We start from the raw sequence: 22,952 nt of genomic DNA, 5'->3' as shown, positions 1-22,952 counted from the left end.
AAACCTCTACAGAGTGAGACTTGCCAAACAACACCACTTGGGCAAAATGCCACTGTAACAAAAACAACAGGCCGAGTGCAATGGAGAAAAAGCTATATTTGGAAACAGATATGCAGGCGGCAAGCCGTCTCTTTTTCTTGTTCTGTCTCTAGCTGACTGTTTCCTTTTGAATTTGTGTGTGTGTGTGTGTGTGTGTGTGTGTGTGTGTGTGTGTGTGTGTGTGTGATGGCGACTGTTGTAATATAGTATAAGAGTTTCAATTGCAAGTAATGGATTTAATGCTGGTTAAAAGGGAAGAGGTTTTCCAGGGTCAGCCTGGCTCCAGACCCTGTGGATCAGCTGGCACATTGTTGGGGCTCTGGCTCCAGCCATACGGCCACTGTCTAGGCGGGACAGACAGCTCGTTGAACATCAGGCATGGGGATTCTCTATTTTAGATACACAAAGCCACTTGTTCTGCACGGTTTTAGTTTTTATTTGTTTTATGTAGTAGAGTGCAGTTTACTGCTATTAAATGTTAGTATATATAGGGTCTGGCATACATATTTAAGCAGGATTTTATGTTTTTATCTTCTGTATTAAGCACAATGAGTTTAGATGTAGTGAAATGTGTTGTATAAATAAAAATGAACATTGTCATACAATTTACAACAAATTGATTATTATTGATTGGTTATATATTGGTTTAATTTCAAACATTGAAATATAAATAATATATTTACAACAGAATACATTTAAATCTGAAAATAAGTTGCCATGAATAAATCAATATACATATATTAAGAGATAAGTTTTGCACTTATTTAGTCCTACTCCCCTTAATACTATTTTGAAATTTCCAAATCAGTGTTACTCCATATAGTATATAATCTACACACACAATACACACATAAAACAATATATACCTCGTCAACCAGGATAACAAACTCCATTTTTTACATTGAGCTAGATACCCTGTGATTAACAATCTCCTAAAAGAGCCAATCAAGGGTGTTGAAATGTAAGTAGAGGGAAGAAAGAAGATTGTTACAATGTCCCCAAATGTTTTGATCAAGTGGATATGGCTCAGAATGGTACAGCTACTAACGTAGATATGTTTTACTTTCATATATAAGTAGCTGTGTAGGAGTCGACTTTTGGACTTCTGTATTGCTTGCCGAACACCATACACATAGGCTTGTCTACGAGCACTGCTTCTCAACCATGATCTCAAACATATCTTTATTTGTTGCTATAGAAAGTTTAAACATTCTTTAAAAATTATCGACAGAACAACAAGACGGGGAGATTCGAGCACATAGAGATCCACCTTTGATTCCTTTATAGTGGGACAATGAAGAAAGCTGGAGATGGAGGGTGCCCACTTGAGAGCCTCGACCTGTCAGCCATCTGTCAATCCCAACTATAGGGCGAATCTCCTTAACATCACTACTATTACTAGGAATTTTAGTTTCCAGGTATTTATTTAGAATAAAAATGAAATAAATAAATAAAATCGAGTGCCTCCACTAGCACTATAATAGTAAAGAGTAAAAGAATCATTAAGTTTATGCTGGTTATCTGAGGTTTCAGTGCTACTGTATTTACAGATGCTCTATGTTAGTATTTTAGCTCCTCAACAAACCTGCAGTGTGTGTTTTGTCGAGGAAAATTATTTTCTGTGCACAAGACAAAATGCCATCTATTTCAATAGTTGCCCTCAACCTAGACCAAAGTGCTGGCACGCCCCCTGCCATTTATAATATCAGGCTGACTGGCCTATTGATGATGAAAACAAAGCCACAGTGTGACTGACCTACAGCAGTGGCTGTAGTAACATGGCACCTCCCTGGTGACTGACGATGCCACGCTGGCTACCACCACAGCCTGGCACAGAAGGGGGAGCATGTGTGTGTGTGTGTGTGTGTGTGTGTCTGTTTGAGGGGCTTGAGGGTCTTTTGGTAGTTGTGGCAGCTGGTAGTGAGAAAGGCGCAGGGGGTAGGGTGGGTGGGTTTCCCTCATTTATAAAGACACTCCTGTGTGAACACTGTGTGAGTCCACACCCTGGATGTATGCAGTCGCATCCAGAAGCCGACCAGCAGATTACCTTTAAACACGCAAACGAAAAATCCTTGCTAGAACTCTCTGAGGTTCATATCCGTATGTGTGCATGCGTGTTCCTCCTCTTCAGTAGATCAGTGTGGGTGATTCAAAGATTTGTCACCTTGAGTCACTGCCTGACTGCTGGTGAAATTTAGAGCAGCGTCGTGTTATTTAGCAGAATTCTTTTTTTTTTTTTTTTTTTTGCTCCAAGGACACTATGAAATGCCATCAAACTTTCCTGATAGAATCATGTGATGGCTATTCATCATCCCACATTAGAGAACAGTAAGATGAAGAAATCTTAGTGTTTGCGTCATGGTACATGGCGAAATAATTCCTCAAAAGGAAGAGGCCTCAGAAAACTGGAAATTTTGTTTCCAGACAAGCACGGAGTTATTTGTGTTATGATCAAACATGAAAAAAATTACACTTATATGTTAATTTTTTTGTTTGCTTAATGTAAACAAAACGTATTCAAACATGCTTGCAGCCATATTCTGTCTTTGTGGGGGTCACCACACTGGGGACCAGTTAGGAGCAGATCATATCCAGCTGTCTCTGAAGACAAATGGTCCATCAGGCAACTGCTCACTCCCCAAACCTGTCCTCTAAACTCCCCCCTAGCCTTCCCCCTCCCCTTCTTCAAGGGTATTTACTTGACTTTATGTAATAAAAATCACTGTGAGTGCCTTTATCAGTTTGGTCACAGGATTAGCATAGGTGTGCGTGGTGTTGGCTCCTGCAAGCAGATTGGAGCAGCTTTAAGTGTTTCTAGATGGACAATATTTTGCTTTATGGGTTTCACATGTAATGGACATTTGAGGGGGGTTGTTTTTGTTTGTTTGTTTAACATTTGTCCCAACTCCAGCCTTTGATAGGTATCATTTAACATTCCACAGATTTTCATAGAAAATTGAACTTTCATAAAAATGAGACACAAACATTAGTCAAAGTAAAACCATTACTTTGTTTTCTTTCCATGTTTAAAGCAAAATATTTAAAAGAACATAAGCGCTTTTTTTTTTCTTCTGGCCCGTTCTACTCTATTTAAGCGCTCATTACTCATTAGTACCATTTTTTCAGTGTTTCAAATATCAACATATTCTCAGTCACACATTATGTGACCTATGAATCACATTTTTTTTTCAGCCAGTGGAGCAAGACCCAGACCTGTACTCCTTTGAGCTTCCAGGAGCAGTTTAATCTCTTCACAACTCATAATTCATCTCAATGAGTTTGTTTATGCTTCGCATATATTTTTTTCTGCGCGTAACATTCCCCTGACCCACACAACTCTCAATGGCGAAAACTCTAACGTGCCTCAAACGTGATATCAAAGCCTCTCCCACACTAGAGCGAGCGATTTGATTTATGAATTTTTTTAGCCTTTGTACAGCATGAGAAGCCCGTCTGTGTTCCCCACCAGACGTGCTTATATGGACACACTGGTGGATGTACGCTAACATGTGCATGTGCTCATGTGTGCATTACAAACATATCCAAACAGAATCATCAGTAAATCAAGTGAAACACCCGCTACGTTTCAGCGCACAAGCGTGAGCGCTGAACAACAGAGAGATCAAAAGGGAAAAAAAGAAGCGGAGGGGAGGAGTGGATGCAGGGGATTGTACGTCCTTGTGAAAGTAGCCCTCAGAAACAAAAGCAGCTTTGAGTGCGCACCCACTCAGAAGAGAGATTAGCCAGTACACACACCCCTCAACACACCACCACTATCACCAGCAGCACCACCCCTGCTGAAAAAAAAAAGAAAAAAGCTTTGGCTGCAGTTTAGCGGCACGTGGCGCAACCCTTGATACTTACCATGTGCGTCAGGTGCTCTTGCTCGGTTTCCTGTTCTTTAAAAACATACCCACCATTTCCCTCTTTCTCTCCCTCCTTCCCTCAGCCAAAAGCAGTCCATTCACACTGCACCCATCCAGCCTTGCCCGTCATTTCTTCTTACTCTCTTTCTCTTTTTCTGTCCATCTCCTTTCTCCTGCTTTTACAAATACAAAGAACATATTGTATCTGCCAGCGTTAAAGTGAATCCATTCTCTTTGGCAGTGGCCCAGCCGGTGGTGAATCTGAGCTGGGCAAGCTCTGTTTTCCAGTTGGCACCAAGGCCACTGGTGGAGCAATTTGGTCGCTCATTGGGTTGGTGAATTTGAATCTAGCTGACACATTGGTTTGGGATTCATTCATGCAGTCTGTCATTTTTGCTCTCTCTTTCTCTCTCTCTGTCTCTCTTTTTTTTTCATTCATCTTGCAAATCGTGACCTCAGTTCATCTCTTATAAGGATTTTGAAATGTATGCTTTCTTGGACACCGTCTTTCTTTTCACAATGTGTTACAACATATAGGGATTTCTGGAGGATCACGAGCTCCTCGGGGTTGTACGCAGTTATTTACAATATTATTCAGTTCTCCAGGGCACGTCTATAAATGGGTCACATGAATTTAAACCCAACACTTTCACAGATTCATTGCATTAGTTGGTGGTTTTCTGTTGCCTTTTTCCATCTGATTGGAAACCAGCCTGTTGAGCCTTCAAAAAAACACAGAGGAAGAACATTTTAAGGTCATGGTACTATTCAGATTTAGTTGTGGAAAGTCTTGGAGAAGGTTATTGAATTTTACATCAGGGCCACATCAGCAAAATGCAAAACCCAGAAACACACGCTTTTGAATGTACTAAATAGAGCTTGTAATTACTGAAATATACTTACTATTGCCACTCCTCTTAACACTCCACATAATCCCGAAAACATTGCCAAAGCTGCACAGTTTTGCACAAAAGTCCATATAAACACGCACAGACACAAACATGCCAATAATGAGACGCTATCATATTTCGTAATCATAGTTCAGGCCCAGAACTACCCTCTCCTCAGACATGACAGAGCCCAGAAGATGAGTCAACACACTCATACAATAGCAAAAACAAACTGGTGAATATTTGAAGTTTGTCTGACTGTCTCTCTTTTCTTTACTCACTGAATTTGATTCCCCTTCCTTTAATAGCTGGCTAATACTTGTCTTTTTCTGTCAGTAGTTCTCTTTTACTGCATGTGTCTGTGTATTGTTGAGGGTAGAATGTGATGATAATTCTGTTGCTTAGTTTTTTAAGGTAGCTTCTGTCGATTTAGGGGAATTGTGGATTTTTTTAGATCAGCATTTTTTTCAAGGTGCTTTCAATAATGTTATAGTTAGTATCCTGATAAGATTTAATGTATTGTGTCTCGTACATGACATGTTTGTGTGTGTTCTTTCCTGGAGACAAAAAGCAGCTTATGTCCTTTTTTCATTCTGTATGAATTTATAATCTCGTTTTTTCTTGGCCTTTTCAGTTTCTCTTTCTCACCTCTGACTTTTATTCTCCATTCATTCATGCCCTGTCACATTGATGATAAAGATGACCTATGTGTAATGCTAGCTTATTATTGGCCCAACAGAAAAGCCAGTGTATGCCCCCTCTGCTGCTTTTCTGCATTGTCCTTTGTGTAAAGACAGAAATGCTGGAGCCTGTGTGTGTTCATATGTGTGTGTTTGTGGTGTAGGTGAAAGACAATGCACACGCAGTTTGGGTGAGCTGCTCAGGGTATCAATAGAGACTCTGAGAAATTCACCTAAACTGACCCATTGTTAATGTTTGCAAATATACAGTACACATTACAGTACACTACAGTATACATTACATTTTATGAAAACAAAGTTATAAAAATATTGCCAAATGCTGTCCTCAGTGTTAAACTTGTATGAAAAATATTCCAAAGTTGACATTTTAATATGGTTAATGTGGCATTTTTTTCTGATTAACAAAACTAAGTGACAACAGCAAACAGTAAAGGTTAACTTTAACTCATAGGCAGTGTAAAAGATGCATATAACCACTGTAGTATGTCACACGGGGGTTTTGCTCTCTGTATTTTTAAGCTCAAATGCTAGTATTTTGGCTTCTGTCCTGTTGTTGTTTTTTTTGGGGGGGAGACTGAAATTAACTTATATGGATTAAACAGTCTAGCTAACTTTAGCAAGCTACATAGAAACTGTGCAGGTGTTATTGTGCAGACAAACATATCAGCTAATTATTGCTCCTTTTCAACTCACCTGTTTTGTTAAACTGGATTTGATGGTTCAAATTTTCACAATGCACGATCTACTCTAAATCACATGTTGCCCAAGGTAATCAGTACAAGAACAAAGTATCTGTTACGATGATAAATCAGACAGGTTTTTCTGTTTGCTGATGCTAGCTCTGTTTCTACACCATGTGGGACTGATCTCAGAGCCAGTTACAACCATTGTTAATAGGAGATAAGTCCATAAAATAGAGACACACTACAGTTTCTAATGGGATCCAAGACAAGCGTACTTCCTGTACTTAATCGTGACCACAAGACAGCAGTATTTTAAAGAATAGATAAAAAACCAGGCAAGAAGCTTTATGACAGAACACTGTTTGACATGAAAGGAGAGAGATCACTTTCACTTAGGTATGTTTTAATTGACATCAATTTTTAGATTTTACTAGGCAAGTACTGCTTGCCTTGCTTATCCTCACTTAAATACGACTGCTAAAATTTTACTAAAACTTTTACTTGTATCAGGTTGTAAATATGCTTTTTAATACTATAAAGTTGGATCATTTAACATGGGGATTGACTTCTCTTTGGAGGCATTCTCAACAGGCAGCTAGAGGAACTGTAGTTTATGACACTTTTTCAGCTTCGGGGGTTGTCCCTTGCACTTTTTTAATGTCATTTTTCTTCTATAGCAAAAAATGCCACAAGTGTAATCCTGACATATCATCTTTAAAACATTTACATTTGTAACTCGTGTGCTTTTGGATTGATTTCAAGCCATGGTTGGAAACTGGACAACAGAGTGATCAGTGTCATTCTCCTTTTTGCTTTGCTTTAGCTGTGACTTGTTTGGTAGTGTACAGTTATAACAGCGGGGTTTTTTTTTTTTGCTGAAGACAAGGTTCACTGTGGCTGAAAGCTGGTAGTGAGTGCAGTAAACAAAAACAATTAGCTGAAATGTGATAAATGTGAAACTAAGAGAGATAGCAGAGTCTCTCTTAGTTTTGTCTCTGCTGATGTGTGTTTATACAAAACATCTTTCACATTTTCTACAATGTATATGGACTAGAACAACTTTGATTGATACAGTTAGTTTTAAATAATATCTTTAATCAAAAATATGGTAAGTGTTTATTGCAGGGATAGACTGTATAAAAGTCATTTTGGAATGTATTTAACTGAGGATGCATTTGTGTTACACATAAAGAAAAGTACTGGCTCCCGGTGCAGTTATTGGCCTGATGTCAATGCTGGACCATTGGTGAGTTTTACACACCGTGCACCTCAGATCTCCACTGCCCCACTTTGAAACTTTATGCAGTCTGAGTAGCTTTGGCTCCTGATAAGTTCCACTTTGCAATAATGCCACTTTCAGTTGAGTGTGGAATATATAGAACGGAATACATTTCATGAACTGATGTTTCAGCTGTGAAATCCTATTACAATACAACACAAAAAATCTTTTTTTTTTTACAAAAATGTGTGAAGGCAGGCTGCATGGTTAGGCGCTTTAGGGCGATCATGGCTCAAGAGTTGGCAGATCGTCTTGTAATCGGAAGGTTGCCGCTTCGAGCCCCGGCTCCGACAGTTTCGGTCGTTGTGTCCTTGGGCATGACACTTCTGGTGTTGGCCAGAGGGGCCGATGGCGCAATATGGCAGCCTCGCTTCTGTCACTTTGCCCCAGGGCAGCTGTGGCTACAACTGTAGCTTGCCTCCACGAATGTGAGAGTGAATGAATAGTGGAATTGTAAAGTGCTTTGAGGGTCTCGAAAAGCGATATATAAATGCAATCCATAATTATTATTTTTTACACCTATGGCAATGGTCTTGAAACACTTGAATTAAAAATTTAAGAGGTGTGGTCCAGTACTTGCCCATATAAACTGTTTATGTTAGGCTTAGGTTCTAAGATTAGGCTCAAAACTTTGCTTTTTGTCATATGATTTGTCAATCATATAGTTAGGGCTGGATCAGGTGACCATAAACCATCTATTTGTTATGCTTCAATAGGCCTAGGCTCCTGGGGGACTTCCAATGGTACCCTGAGCATTTCTTCTTCACCCACCTGTTTCCATTCTGTGTGTTTATACGTCATTGCTGTATTTAATTATTTGTAATCATCAAATTAGAGCCTTTTGTCCTGTCTCTTGTTGCCTTCTTTCCCCTTACCCCATGCAGTTGTGGCTGACAAGCCTATTCTGCTGGAGGTTTCTTCGTGTTAAAAGGGAGTTTTTCCTTCCCACTGTTCCCAAGTGCTTCCTTATAGGAGATCATCTGATTATTGGGGTTTCTTTCCAATTTTGTAGACTCTTTAACGTATATTATAAAGCACCATGAGGTGCCTTTTGTAATGAATTGGTGCTATATAAATACAGTTGAATTGGGTGTTAACGCTCTTTGTTCCACAAGACTGTCAATACAATCTCTTGTAATATGAAAGTGTTTTTGTCGTAACAGTAGTCTTCACAATATTGTTATTATACAAGAGGGTACCTTTTAATTAGGAAAAAAATCAAACATATCCCCTTTTCCTGCCTCATTGAGCTATCATCAGCTGACTTCAGTTTCTGTAGTGGGAAGAGGAAATAATCAGTCATCAAGTTTTTGAGAAATGGAGTTATGAGCAACACTTTTATTTTTAGTCAAGCTCAAACTGCATCTAGAAAAGACTAGAAAAGTCTAGAAAAGACTATCTACTACTGCTGTATGCCAACCCCCAACGAAGCAGCCAAAGCCTGATTTTCAGCGCTTCATGTAGCCTAAGGTTTATATTGTAAACTAATAATAATGTGACAATGAATCTCAGGCTGTGAGAGCAAAGCAAAAGTAGTATAGAGAGCAGTGTAAAGACTTAATTTCTTCAGGGAGTAAATAAGTGACATAATGTATAACTTTTTGAGAAAGTAACAAGTGATTTGTAATACAATACCTTTCTGTAATGACCCCTCACGGTGATTGTTAATGTGCAATCTCAGAAAAAAATTAAACAGCTACTTAAAATCTAGCTTTGTAATTCACACGGATTTAATGGGAATTAGAAATGAATTGTGCTGTGCAGGTTAAGTCAAGGGGTTTTTTGAGGTCAGTGTGGTGGGAAAACACTACATATTCATTACAGCATGCGAGGATGGTGACCAGCACAATTGTTTCCCTCTTGTCATATCTGTTTTTCTGTCTCAGCTCTGGTGCTATTGTCTCATGCAACCAACAGCGTTTCAATGACGGGAATCTTGTTTTGTTGAATAGCGCTGCCTGGACTGACACAGATGCCAAGACATTCCTGGAGCTGGTAGTCTTTCCTTCTTGGCTACTCTACTTTACTCTCCTTCTGTTTTCTCTATTTTCACTCCTATTCCCTCCTCATCTTTCCCTAGTCCTCCTCAAGGTGACTGTCAACGTGAGAGAAACAGAAGAAGAGAACGCAAGTGGAATGGACAGGTTTATATTAAAGTTTTGTTCCCTTCTTTCTTTCTTTCTTTCTTTCTTTCTTTCTTTCTTTCTTTCTTTCTTTCTTTCTTTCTTTCTTACTTGTGTGTTAGGGTGTTGAATGCTCAAAGAAAAGCTGTGTACTCGGCAGTCCAGTCAGGATTGCGCAATACAATGTATATCCCAGTGTTGTTTTCCCCAGCTGAATAAGCCACGCCACTTCACAACACCTAATTACCATTCATTACATGTCAAGGTTAGCATACACTCCCTCGTTCGTACGTATCGCATGTCCTTCTTACATTTCCTACCTCCATTTGTCAGTAATCCCGCGATGGTAGAAGTTGGCAAGACTCAAAGAATGCAGCAATAGCAAGCCTGAGCTTTTCTCCAGGCTTTATAAAGTCCCCAACAGATGGCAGTGTGAATCATCCTATCGGCAAAGACCAGCTTGTGATGAGTGAATCATGTATTACTAGACTTCTTCCTATGAAATTGTAAAGCAGACACAAATCTTGTGAAATTATTAATTATACCTTGTAGCATTTTTAAACAAGGTTACAAAATTCTGCTTGAGACAAGCTGCATCTCCAGAAATAAATGAAAATGTAAAAAAATAATGAACATTCAATCAGCGTTAGGCCACATACTATTTGTGGTGAGAAGGCTTTATGAAGCTGACACATGTTAAACCAACATGTGATGTTATCTGTTCTCATTTCCATCCTGGGTGGTTTTTACTGCTCTTTGTGCTGTGGCTCCATTTTACAAGTTGATTGTCTTGTGTGTTATTTTATCTGATCATGAACTTGGTTTGGACCAGACTTTGAATATGGCCACAGGGAGCGAATCATCCTCTATCCTAAGCGGCAGAATGTTTCTACTCCAGCTGCAGTTAAGTCCATAAGTATTTAGACAAACACGCATCTTGTTTTTCTATATTTTTGCCCTCTCTACACTTCTACAGTGGATTTAGCTCAAAGGATCAAGATGCGACCGAAGTGTCGAAATAGAAGTCGCAGGATCAATTGTTGAGTGCGCAGTGCAGTAAAGGCATGGCAGAGGATCTCAAATGAGGAAACGCAGCATTTGGTGATGTCCATGTGTTCTAGACTTCAGGCAGTCAGTGACGGCAAAGAATTTGCATCCAAGTATTAAAAAAATATATAAATGTAAAATTATGTTTGTTCTATTACTACATACTACATACATTTTCCTGGACAGTCTGTTAGACTGGTGACATGACGACTTTTACGACAGTGTTAGCATCTCAACAAGGGCGTGGCTTCTTGTTGGCTCCATTTTTTTTGTTTGTTGTTTACTAGGTGACAAGAGTGGAATTTATGCACATTGTATGTGGCTGTACTTGTTATTGTGTACAAGACAACAGACAGTCCCAGGGGAGGGCAGGAAGGTGGTTCAGGAAGGGTGTTCCTGTGTGAACGGGAGCTCTATGCTCTCCTCACCACTGTGGTTCATGTCTCGACTGATTGTTCTTATGATTGGAAGTACATGAAGTACTGGTGAAAAATAGAACAAAGTGTACCTGCTTTGTTTGCTAACTTTATATAACATCCCTTTGTGTTCCCACAGTCATTGATTTTGACATTTTCTGTAAGTTAGATGATAGTCGACAACATTTACCAATTGCAGCCTTTACACTTTTTTCCTCTCTCGCTCACTCTCTGAACTGGCTCAGTCAGTCAAAGGGACCTCAGTGGAATTCAGGGAAAGCCCTGCTGCTGTAGTGTCAGGTTTGTGACTTATCCCATGTGTTGTCTGTGGTCAGAGGGCGAGGCAGGGACAGCTGGAGCATCACCTGTCACTGGATCGCATTTGTTTTTATGACACAGCAGTGGTTCGATCATGGCCCTAGTACAAATCACTTTGGACACCTATATAAATAATGGCACATTACAAAGTGTGCCACATTTAATTAGTATTTCTTCTGTATGTGCACTGTGACATAAACGAGCAGTGAAGCAGAAGGAACTTTCTCAAACTTTATAACCACATGGATTATTGTAAAGGCTAATGTCCGTATGATAATATGTAGATTCATATGTAAAAAGGAAATTTGTGTATTGAATAACTTTGTAAAAAGGCTTGTTATCATCTCTCATGGGGTCACGTAAATGGTTTTAACTATTATGTTTTTTTATTACACCTCAGCATAGATTCCAAAAGAAAAAACACCTCTGACATACGCTAGTGATATATTCAAACACATGCGCTTTGTCCCCCTCTCACCGGCCCCCTTTCGACCCCATAAAGCGCACACATACATAAAGTCAGTTGCAATAAATAGGTCCGCCGTGTTTTGGAACACGCCTGTCTAATTATGTTTTTCTTGTCTCTCTGTGGGTCTCCTGGGCATTTCCTTTCAGATTCACAACAGGAGGAATTCCTGATCCATTTTAAGCTCCAACGAGAATGTTGATAAGTCTGTAGATTACCAGCAAACATGTTTATGATATCCTATTATTCTCTAAGCTTCATCCAGGCCCAGCGCGTGCTTCATCTACTTAGCACAGCTATTTAGGTCATGGGACAATCTCAGAAAAGTCCAGTGGGTGGTGAAATATAAGCAAACCTTAGCAGAAAAGGTCAAAATGAAGTTATTGTTGCACAGTCATACTGCAGAATATTGGCAACACAATTCAGAGCAATTCAAACTTTATGAGTAAGTGAAGGTAGCGCATTGAGGCACGACTGGGACGTTACTATCTGTGTAATCTTTAACTTGAAATGCGTATCATAAATTTAAGGGTAAAGCCATCCTGTCTTGATGTCTAGACTCTTCTGATTTGACAGTGTACAGTTATCTGTGAATTATGGCCATTGCCGTGCTGTGATGTGATTTCACTCTTCCCTGTGACCTACTCTGATATCTGAGATTTACGCTTCCTATTATGGCTCATATTTCAACAACAATAATAGCCGCTAAATGTCCTACTCTACCATAAAAATGTCTCGGCCATCAGACACACACAGTAAAAGATGGGGAGGGGGAAAAAAGGCACATACCCTTTATCCTAGAAAATGCCACTGATGTTATGATGTTAACTGCACAACTGTGCCTTGCCAGTAACACAACAGCGCTGTGCAGAGACCACAGTCTGAATCTGTGTGCTCTGCCTGATGCTTGAGATGCTCTTTGATGTGAGTTGCTGTTTAGGCTTTGATTTATGAAGCACAGTCATTTTCTACAGTTTCTTGAAGACATCTGAGCCATCAGAGGATTTTGGTTTGTGTGTGTATGTCTGTAATTGCTAGATAAGTTTAAAGGTAAAACCAAGGTTAAGGCTAAGAATATGTGAAGATATAATCTATCACATTTACTCACACAGTGACCAGGGCCTTTGTATGCTTTTAGCTGCAGAAGATATCAGGCCTTTATTTGAAGCAATATGCTTATATTTATAGGCTGGCCTTTTTTTTCTAATTCAGGCGACTAATAATAAGATATGTTAAAGCATATAATTTTAAGTCTTGATCTCCTTGTCAAAGTTACTTCTTAGTGCTGTTGATGCTGTGGAGAACGGTGAATCTTTATCAGAAAGAATCTGGACAAGGTGTTATTTTAGCAACAAGCAGATTGGGACAGAATGCTGTTACATGTGCCAGCACAACTGTCATCAACACAGAAGCCCGCTGCACTCATAGTGTCACAGTTGGCCTAGTCTAACACAAAGTTAAATAAAACACAATGTGAGGAACTGAAGTAGAGCATGTTAGGCTTTACACTTTATGCAACTGACTTAAATTCAAAGCTCAGGCTTTATTTCTTAACAGGGCTTTTTATAATTGCAGCATTTGCAGGCTTTAGGGGGCGGGCCTTGCCAACCACTCCAACCGTCATTATCAGACACCCAGCTTTTAATAGACTGTTAGTTTTTATTTAACTTCTGTACTTTTTCCCCTAAGTGTGGCATGCTAATGTCATTAGCAAGCTCCATATGCTCATTATTTCAGTTTAACTTAGTGACTGGGTGTTTCTCATATTTAGTAGAGTATTTAGACACATTGGGACGCTAACAGAGAGTCTGGAAGCAAAAATTACATTTTAATTCATGCTCATTGGTACTGCACTGCTTAGTGTTATTTTTGACATGCAGAATGAACAGAAAAACATGATCTGTCAGAAACCAAGGTTAGTATTACTATTAGTAGTAGTAGTACTTTTAGAAGTAAGTGGTGGAAAACAGTGGTGAAACTATTTTTGAACCTCCAGCTCCTGCAAATAATTAAAAAGTATAAATAGAAGTTTTTCGTTTTTTGTATGTCCATGGATGGGTTTAAATCCATATTGTTGAATGGGTGGATGACTTTTTGTGTAAAGCACTTTGGGGTCCTTAGGGACTAGTAAAAGCGCTATACAAATACAGGCCATTTACCATTTGTTACAGAAAGAAAATTGCTTATTAATTTACAAATGGCCTGTATTTGTATAGCGCTTTTACTAGCCCCCCCTAGGGACCCCAAAGCGCTTTATCATCCACCCATTCACACACTGGTGGAGGCAAGCTACAGTTGTAGCCACAGCTGGCCTGGGGCAGACTGACAGAAGCGAGGCTGCCATATCGCGCCATCGGCCCTCCTGGCCAACACCAGTAGGCGGTAGGTGAAGTGTCTTGCCCAAGGACACAACGACCGAGACTGTCCAAGCCGGGGCTCGAACCGGCAGCCTTCCGATTACAAGGCGAACTCCCAACTCTTGAGCTACGATCACCCCAACTAGATGTAAGCCAAACAAGCCTATTTTTCATTCTTAATACCCAGTAATTCACAGCCTCTCAGATTCATTTATGTTCTTTTTGTGTATATGAAGGTATGTTTATGAGGTCTTGTAAGTAGGTGCTGTACATACATACGTCTGGATGTGCAGTGCTCACTGCATTTGCATGTCACCAGGCAGTCTGCGGTCTGTTTACTTGTGCAACTCAGGTGGAGACATTTATGTATTCACACCATGGCTAGACTGGCTACGCCCTGTTAGGTCTGGTAGTATCTTAGCATCTGTTGGGTGATACACCTGTGTTTACAGTTGGGAAAGCATGTAAATAACAGTGGCCTTAATGTGTGTGTGTGTGTGTGTGTGTGTGTGTGTGTGTGTGTGTGTGTGTGTGTGTGTGTGTGTGTGTCTGCCCACTTAAGGATCATATAGCTCAACAGCTTTTGTAATGAGTGCCTTTAGCAGGTAGATGGCGACTGGCAGACTAACGTGTCATTATGCAGTCTGTCATTGGGATGACGACTATATTAAAGAGGCAGATGGATATGAAACAAAAGAGCAAACCAAAGCTGGAATTGTTACATAGTGCAGGTCTACACTGTACTTATGTTGCGAGTGTTCATCTCAGAGGTATTCAGCTAACCTAACCTGTTTGGCTTTTTTGCTGCTTTCAGATCCATCAGATGGACGAGAAAATGGACTCGGTTCTACGGATCCTGTTGGAGCAGTTCCCACCCAAAGTAGAGCTGACGTCCAAGCCCTCTATCCGCAGGGTGACCATCCAGAAACGGATGGGTGGCAGCACCGACGAGGGCCCCTGATGTCACAGAGCGGCTCACGTTGGCTACGATGATGTCATCACCAAAGGACAATTAAAGAAGCAGGAGTTCACATAAACAGCCTAACCCCTTATGTGGGGACTTAATAAGGGGGTTCAGTCTTCCGAAATCACCCGTCCCCCCACCCTACCTCTATTCCTTTCACAGTTCCAAATTTTCAAATTAACTTTTGACCCTTGAGAAGAGAACAACTTCTAATTGTCCGCTTAACTGTGATTTTGGACACAAGGGCAAAACAATCACTCGAGTGGGATTGATGTGTGGAAAGCAGACTGACTGGCTGACCTCTTCCTTAGGGTGTATGAGTGTTTTGTTTTGTTTTTTAAGTTTTCTCAATGTAGCTTTGTCTTCTATACTAGTCAGTCTACCCCTGCAGCACAGTCATTCAAGCAGCGACATGCTGCATGAATTTATTTCACTACATTAGCCCTCATAATCGCACTACTCTGTGATGTTAATTTATGTGTGGCCTGTCAGTGAGCTGCATTCCTCTACTGCAAATATTATTCCAAAGCTAACTAACGCCGTAATGAAGTCGTAATGCAATCAAAGCCCTGAAGTTCCCAAAGACATAGGAAAAAGAAACCCAACTCAAAGTCCAGCCATGGTAGAGGAATTCCACAAATCCTTCTGATTACCTTGGCACCACCAATGCCGAGCACACAGTGGAGTTATATCCATAGATACATATCCATCTCGCCTAGCTGTACTCAAACTGTGGCAGGTGTTTGTTGGTAGTGATCGAATAACACGAGGAGGGTAGATGGTTTATCTGTTGACTTTTTCCTACGTTGGGACCGGAGGGGCTGGAGTGGAAGAAATTAAGCTAACCAAATGTGTATGGTCCAGGCTGGGTGGCTAACACGGTGCTGATTTGCAGCTGTGTTAGTGATAATAAAACAGTCAAACCTCTGAGACAAGATCGGACACTGTACAGTCAAGAGTTGAGGCATGATCTGTGTGCTTGCTCGGGGTTTTCCTGTAGGTATCAAGCTCACGCATTTTAACCTTACACCACTGCTAGGATTCTGCAGGACAGCTTCTGTTACCCTCGTCACGGCGTTCCCACTGCTGTATTGCATTTGAGATAAATTTGCCCCATTAAAGCTCTGATTATTTTTTCTCTCCTGAGCTAATTAAGTGTCGAATTCGCGGTAAGGAGAGATTTCTGTCCATAACCAGGTAGTAAAAAAAAACACAGTGTAGAATTTAAACAGAACGCTTTGAGGAGCTGGAGCGCTAATTCTGTGTGAAAGCTTTTTGGGAAAAGTCGGCTACCACCGAGGGCGATCGTCTGAAAGATAAAGACAATGCTCTCATTTTGTTTCTACACTCACATTATCTATCTGACAGAGGCCACTGAGGCATGGAAGAAGTAGAAAATAGAAAATAACTCAACTATGGAGCTGTAGTATGAAAGGCCTCCCATAATTATAGCATGCACATTCCTAAAAAGACGAATGCACACACAAAAAGAAGGGCGAACAAGGGAAGCAGAAAGCTCTTTCTCTGCACAAATGTGTGTTTTCTTCTTCTTCTTCTTCTTTTGCAGTGGTTAAAAATGTACTATTATTTATTATCTATTACCTAAAGTGGGTGTAATTCTTCTCCTGTACAGTTTTATAGAAGTTGTAAATAGAAACATTGCCTTATTGTTCTGTATTTATTATAATGTGTAAAAAGAAAAAAGATCAGCCTGGAATATGTCTGCTTGTCTGATTGGTTTAACACATGGTGAGGTTCCTGTTGTCCAGATGGATGGACATGATTGTAAATGATACTCTCACACACCCTGTGCACTGTAGCTCTGCTGTAAATAATAAAACTCCATTTCATTAAAGCTCTGCCCTCCTGTCTTAGTTTGGGAGAATTTGATTATCTCATCTATGCCATAATATAGTTTATAGTTATATAAGCTTATAGCTTATAGTTTTTGTTGTTGTTGTTTTAAGCTAGTTCTTTAAACATCAAGCCGAGAATGGGTCGAGGTAAGTCACGAGCTGACGTTTCCATCCAAATAAAATGTCTCCAAAGCCTCATTTCACTAAATTCCTTTTTAAGCTGCAATCACCACTAAGGAGGAAGAGAAGGGGGAGAAAAAAAACATGACACTTTCACTGTACCTACTTTGAACTTCAATATTCCATAACCCATTGAGCCAGGCATGCAGAGGAAGAGGGAATGCATCTCGTATTACCACTCAATTATATTTTCCTTCAAAGGCCAAAAAATACTGGGGATGTCCCAAGATCAGCACACTTAGATGTGAGATTTAGAGAGCGAGAGAGAGGCTAGAAGAAGGAGGCAGGGCCATCCTGGGGGAAGGGTGGGGAATAGGCAGAGTAAAGTGGAAGAAGGAGGAGATTCAGGAGAACAGCGGGGGCATAAGTGACCTTATGTGAGGCGGAGAGCAGGGGCATTTTCAATTTACCAGAGGGACTACGGGGCGTAGTGCTCCGCTGCTTTTTGTCCTCCTTTGGTTTCTATCACTGCTAGGGGATTTTGGCAGAGAGAGTGCCGGGGGGGGGGGGGGGGGGAGGAAAGAAAGCGAGACCCCATGGCTAGCTCCGTCTGCAGAGGCTGCTCTGTGCCTCCCCTTGCTGCTCTTTCATCTCGAGACTAGACAGAGAGAAGAGAGAGAGAGACTCCCACTTCAAAAGGCAGTTTGATCTCAGAAGTACACAGGAACGCAGCTAAAAGAGGATCTGAGGAAGCAGTTTAAAAGGAGAATATAAGGGGCACACTGTCACAGACGCTGGACAGTGAAATCTGGCAGTCCTGGAAAAAAAAACTGTGCAGAGGAGGAATTCAAGGAAGATCATGACCGGACTCTGAGCTGAATCGATGATCCGTGTCGACTTTAATCCCGCCTCCCGACAGAACCTCATCATGCAGCTGAATATGGCCCCGTACAACACAATATCTCAAATCATACAAAAGACTTGCAGTATATTATGTACTTTGTGTCTCAGACATATACAAATATCTGAGGATGAGCATGATCTTCTTTAATAGTGTTCATTTAAAGTAATACGATCTAATGGAATTAAAATAAAATTCCTGCTTACCCAAATCAGGGTCACCAGGGCAGGGGGTAGCCTATCCCAGCTGTCCCCCTGGACAGGTTGCCAGTTTGTCACTGGTCTAACACATAGAGACGGACAAGCATTCCCACTCACAGGCAATTTAGAATCACCAGAATCATCCTAACCTCATACATCTTTGGACTGTGGGAGGTGTCAGAAATTAAAAAATTTCTATCTGTTCAAGCAACTGAAAACTGGGGGGGAAAACAAGCACACTGAAACCCGAGGTTAGATTCATTACTCCCTCATATACTTGACCACGAGGGGCACTTCCAGCACGGTGGTGGTGGCCGGTGACTGGGTGGTGGTTTTCATGCTGGGGCGGCTGGTGGTGCATGTAGGCCACCTGTCTGTAGAGGCCCAGCAGCGCTATATGAAAGCAGATATGTTTCAACAGGTGTGCATGCATGTGTGTTTGTAGTGTATCTTTCAGGATTGTGACAAACAATGTCCGCAGCAGCTGATGCCAGCCACTCTGTCAGGAGTTGTCGCTAAATAAATGGGGCCAACAGTTGCCTAGAGGGCAGTTGCTGTAATTCCTTGCCCTCCCCCACCTCTCAGTCACCAGAGAATATTTTTTGACCTTTAGCATAAAATTTTCTTGGTGACCTAGTCAAGCTGTCATGAAACGCCTGATGTACGCACCCCTGTGATCCCATTAGAGTACAGCCTTTTTAGGAAATGAAAGAGGTTGCTTGGAAGAATAATTTTCATATTCACATTCATATTCATATTGTGTTGTAGAATGATTACTTGCCAAAAAAGTAAGTAAAAACAATGCACATAGCATAGCACATAGCACCTCTCTTATTACTTAAAAATGTTATAAGTATGATAAAGCATGCGTAAATAAATAAATAAATAAATGAATCTATCAACAGAGGTTTAAGCACATTACTAGATAACTTGGTGCTGGGGAATTACGCAGTTTCCCAAATATCTAGCTAGCTTAGGCTAGCTTAGCTTAGCAGTTTAGCAAGAAAACGACTACCGCAAAAAATATATTAATGCCATTTGGAAGGTTTTTTTGGTATGGGTTGATGTGTCAGTTTTTACACTAAAGATCACTTTTGTATCGCCCAAACAAGCTCAACGCCCAGTTTATGTGCTATAAAAGCTATGTTCCACACTGTATTCTTCAACAGCTACACTTGCTTCACGTGCTTGACTTCATTCTTTAAATGTTTTAAATGGTAAATGTTCTAAAATGTTCCTTAGGCAGATTCTGCAGTGCAAACATCTCACTTAGCAAAGATATTAAGACTGCCAGTAACACTAAATGAGATACTTTCATTGCTATATATAGCTCACTTACTGCAAATACATGCATATTATGTTAACTGGTGATTCTAAATTGGCCAAAGGTGGAAGTGCAAGGCTGTACCCTCACACGCAAGATGGATAGCAAAATGGATAGCTCTTACATACTGACCCTTTAAGTACTTACTTGTTTCTATCTTTGCGTTGCAGCTGTGTGTTTACATAAGTGATCCCATAATTATTCAGTTGGTCTGTAGGCTTTTCTGCATCCTTTTATTCCTAACTGACAAAACCGTGTTGCTAAGCCGGCTTTCACAAAAGGAACAGATACAGTATGCCCTTTGACCCCTGTTCTGTTTGGTCCAAGCAGGGCAACATTGCCCCATGGGATAATAAATCAACCAGAGGCTAAGAGGTTAGCTCGACCCACTCTGACCTTTGGTCTTATGAGATTTTCCTCAGCCATATGTCTGTGGCTCAGCAGCGGCCCGCCCCTTGCTGTGACCAGAGGAAGGCCGAGCAGCCAACAACAACAAAAGCTCGGATCAGCCCTGTTCAGATCCAAAGATGTGTCTGAGCCGCTCAATTTCACGTCCTGGGTCCAGCCAGTCACAGAAACTCCGCCCAGGGCTGGCTCTGGTAATTGTGACTGGAGGTAATGCGTTGTTAACGGCTGCTGCAGATTTGAGGCGATGTCCAGGCACACTTCCAGGCCAAAGGTGGTGTGTGGGTGGGATGGAGTGGGGATGGAGTGGGGGCGGGGGGGGGGGGGTTACATAGGTCATATTATTGGGGACTTTTCTCCAGACAGGGAGAGAATTCCTGGCTGCAAAGCAGAAGGATTTCAGCGGTGCGATGGGGTTTGGCCAGCCAAGGCAGAATGTCCGGCATGGTGGACAGCTGCGCCACCGAGCTACTGTAACGAGAGGGGTGGGGGTGGGTAGTTGTTGTTGGTGGTGTATTACTGTAAGACAACACATATTCTAAAAGCTTTGACCGTCACTTCATTGGTATGTTTAGATGTTCTGAAGTAATTTTGATTAGCAAGAGGAAGTGAAAACACAACATGAACACCAGAATTATTAGAAAAAATTTGCCTTGCAGTTCTTTGTATCGTGGTTTCACAATTAGACACAATTTCACAGACACAAAGGAGGTGTGGTAGACACAGCTTCTGTTTAGGTATCATCAAATGTATGTCACCCTCAATTTAGTATCATTTCTATTGTACGGCTGTAGCAAGCTGCCGAAATCCCAACACTGTCATTTGCCGTGAGTTAAAATTGAAAACAGAGTGAAGAATTGAATTTTGTGAAGTCAGTGTAACACATCTACAGCTGTGGAAAAGCAAAAGGTGGGTTTTCATATGGTGAAAAATCTGCTTTTCTCATCAAGGTCCGTGTTGAGGAACATGCTCATGCATTCTTATGACAGCAATCTTTTCAACACCATAACAGAACCGTGTAGTGTGGAGGCCCCGTGAGCCTCCTGATGATGAGGGCAGCAGAGAAAGAAAAAAGAAACTCAGAAAGGAGGTTACAAAGAAGTCTGGGTATACGGTCATAAAATGTGGGACGTGTTATCGCAAGTGAAAAGTGGAAAGTCGATGGATTTCTGGTTCGACTCCAAAGCAACACTGAAGACAGTTTTCCACTTGGTGTCACACTTTAACCAACAGTGTTCCCTGTGTCAAAGGTTTAGACATGCTGGCAGATCAGCTTGGTGGATGGGATCTAATTTGATGTATACTGTGGTCCGTGATGTAAGACATATTTTGAGTGACTGGAATTATTGCCCCATACAGTTCTTCAAGAGTTACGCAATGTTGCATCATATGGAAATATTTTTGCATCATGTCAAATACAAATCGCGACCTAACACACCCATGCTGCGATCGACTGTGTTCAAAGCTCTTCTGGCTTGTTTACACACAGTTACTGTACACATGTGTAGTTTTCCGTAACAACTATACATTCTTTTGGGGTTGGGGGTGGGGCTTAAATCTCACATGCTCTTTCACCTCAGTGAACTTCCACATATCGCTGCACACACATTTATTCCTTTGGTTATTTATGGACTGACTTACTCCTTTTACTAAAGGTTAGCAGGTCAACCCAAGTGTCAGTATTATTGATACAAACGCCAATATGGGTGTCAGATCAATACTAGTGCGATAGGATCGATACTTTGTTTATTAAACGTTTTAAAAAAAAGATAGACATCATGAAAAATGTCAGAAACCTTTTGTGGGATTTATAGTCTATACCAAATTTAAGCAATAGAAGTTGACCCAAAGTGTTTTAGAGACAGGCACATTGTACACTCCAGGTCTCCAAAGAACACAGTTTCAAAATACATGAAAAGTTGAATGGTGTTTTGTTGGGTAAATCTTAAGAGCTTTACAGTTTGATAACACCATTGTGTGAGATTCCTTGAGGTCAATGAAAAAGGATCTGATATGAAACTGATGAGAGGAAAGACTGTGCTCTGCACAGATGTTTCAGCGGGAAGAGTCGTCTCGATTTCTCAGCCAAATGCATCCAAATACACCCCTCAGCATTCCTGACAGGATTAGTGCGCCAGGTACTATCCACTGGTCAGAAGAGACTGGGAGAGGGAAAGAGATAAAGAGACTATGAGTGAGCATGCAGCACAGTCTGCTTGTTTTGTACGTCTAATGCTGCGTGCTTTAGCAGATTTCAATTGATAAGAGATAAAGGCTCTTTGATGGGCTGCAGGTGTGCTGCTTTAATGAGCATTACCCCCCGCCCCAATCCCACCCCCCGCCCCAAACTCCCTCACCTTTCTGTCCCCCCAAACTGCGCCGCAGATGCACATCTGTGCATCTGTCATTCAGAGCTCTGCAGTATCTCTGACCTCTTAACCTCTCCTCCCTGCCTCTCATTCACGCTAACTCTGCAGCATGCACCCTTTGCATACGACACCAGAGTATATGACATACTGAAGTTCTGACAGTGCATCTGCTATTCAATGAAGTCGTTTCCCTGTATTAAAACAGCCCTTCCTTGCTCAATTAATCAAATTCAGCAGTCCAAAAAAACAGTTGAAATTCCATCCCGGGCTGCAGCAAACGCTCAGCAAGTAAAGCAATTTGTATGCTTGCAGACTGTTAGAAACTACACTGGAGAAACCAAGAAACAGACACAGAACGAGACAGAGAGATAAATGTAAGGTGTTTGTTTGTGGCCACTTGCTTTCTCCTTATTCACAGCCTAAGGTGCCAGGGGAACAGCTCGATGACGTACGTTGTGGCCTGGGCAGGAAACACAGGGAGGAACTTGTGGCTTTATATTAAGTGCTGGGGCGCTTAACAGGAAAAGATAACCTGTTTCTGTTGATATAGCAAGGAAGTGTGAATTCTTGGCACATGCAAGATGTTGCAGAGAGGAACAGGCCAACGATGCCTTCCACATCTTTGATT

At 41.1% G+C, this 22,952-nt stretch overlaps 1 protein-coding gene across 3 annotated transcripts in view; it reads left to right on the top strand.

Moving 5' to 3' along the window:
- kcnq1.2 (potassium voltage-gated channel, KQT-like subfamily, member 1.2) overlaps positions 1 to 17,005 on the top strand; it is a 178,658-nt gene extending 161,653 nt beyond the window's left edge. For all 3 annotated transcript variants that reach the window (XM_082542484.1, XM_082542485.1, XM_082542483.1), the window contains one exon: positions 15,000 to 17,005. In XM_082542484.1, the coding sequence (XP_082398610.1) occupies positions 15,000 to 15,146 (147 nt within the window). In that variant the 3' untranslated portion in view covers positions 15,147 to 17,005. The remainder of the gene's footprint in view (positions 1 to 14,999) is intronic.
- Positions 17,006 to 22,952: the final 5,947 nt, after the last annotated feature.

This window comes from Aulonocara stuartgranti, assembly GCF_965226115.1.
Source record: "Aulonocara stuartgranti genome assembly, chromosome: 7".
In the NCBI taxonomy this organism is placed as follows: domain Eukaryota; kingdom Metazoa; phylum Chordata; class Actinopteri; order Cichliformes; family Cichlidae; genus Aulonocara; species Aulonocara stuartgranti.
The sequence above is the reverse complement of the archived record's forward strand: the minus strand, read 5'-3'. Positions and strand labels throughout refer to the sequence as shown.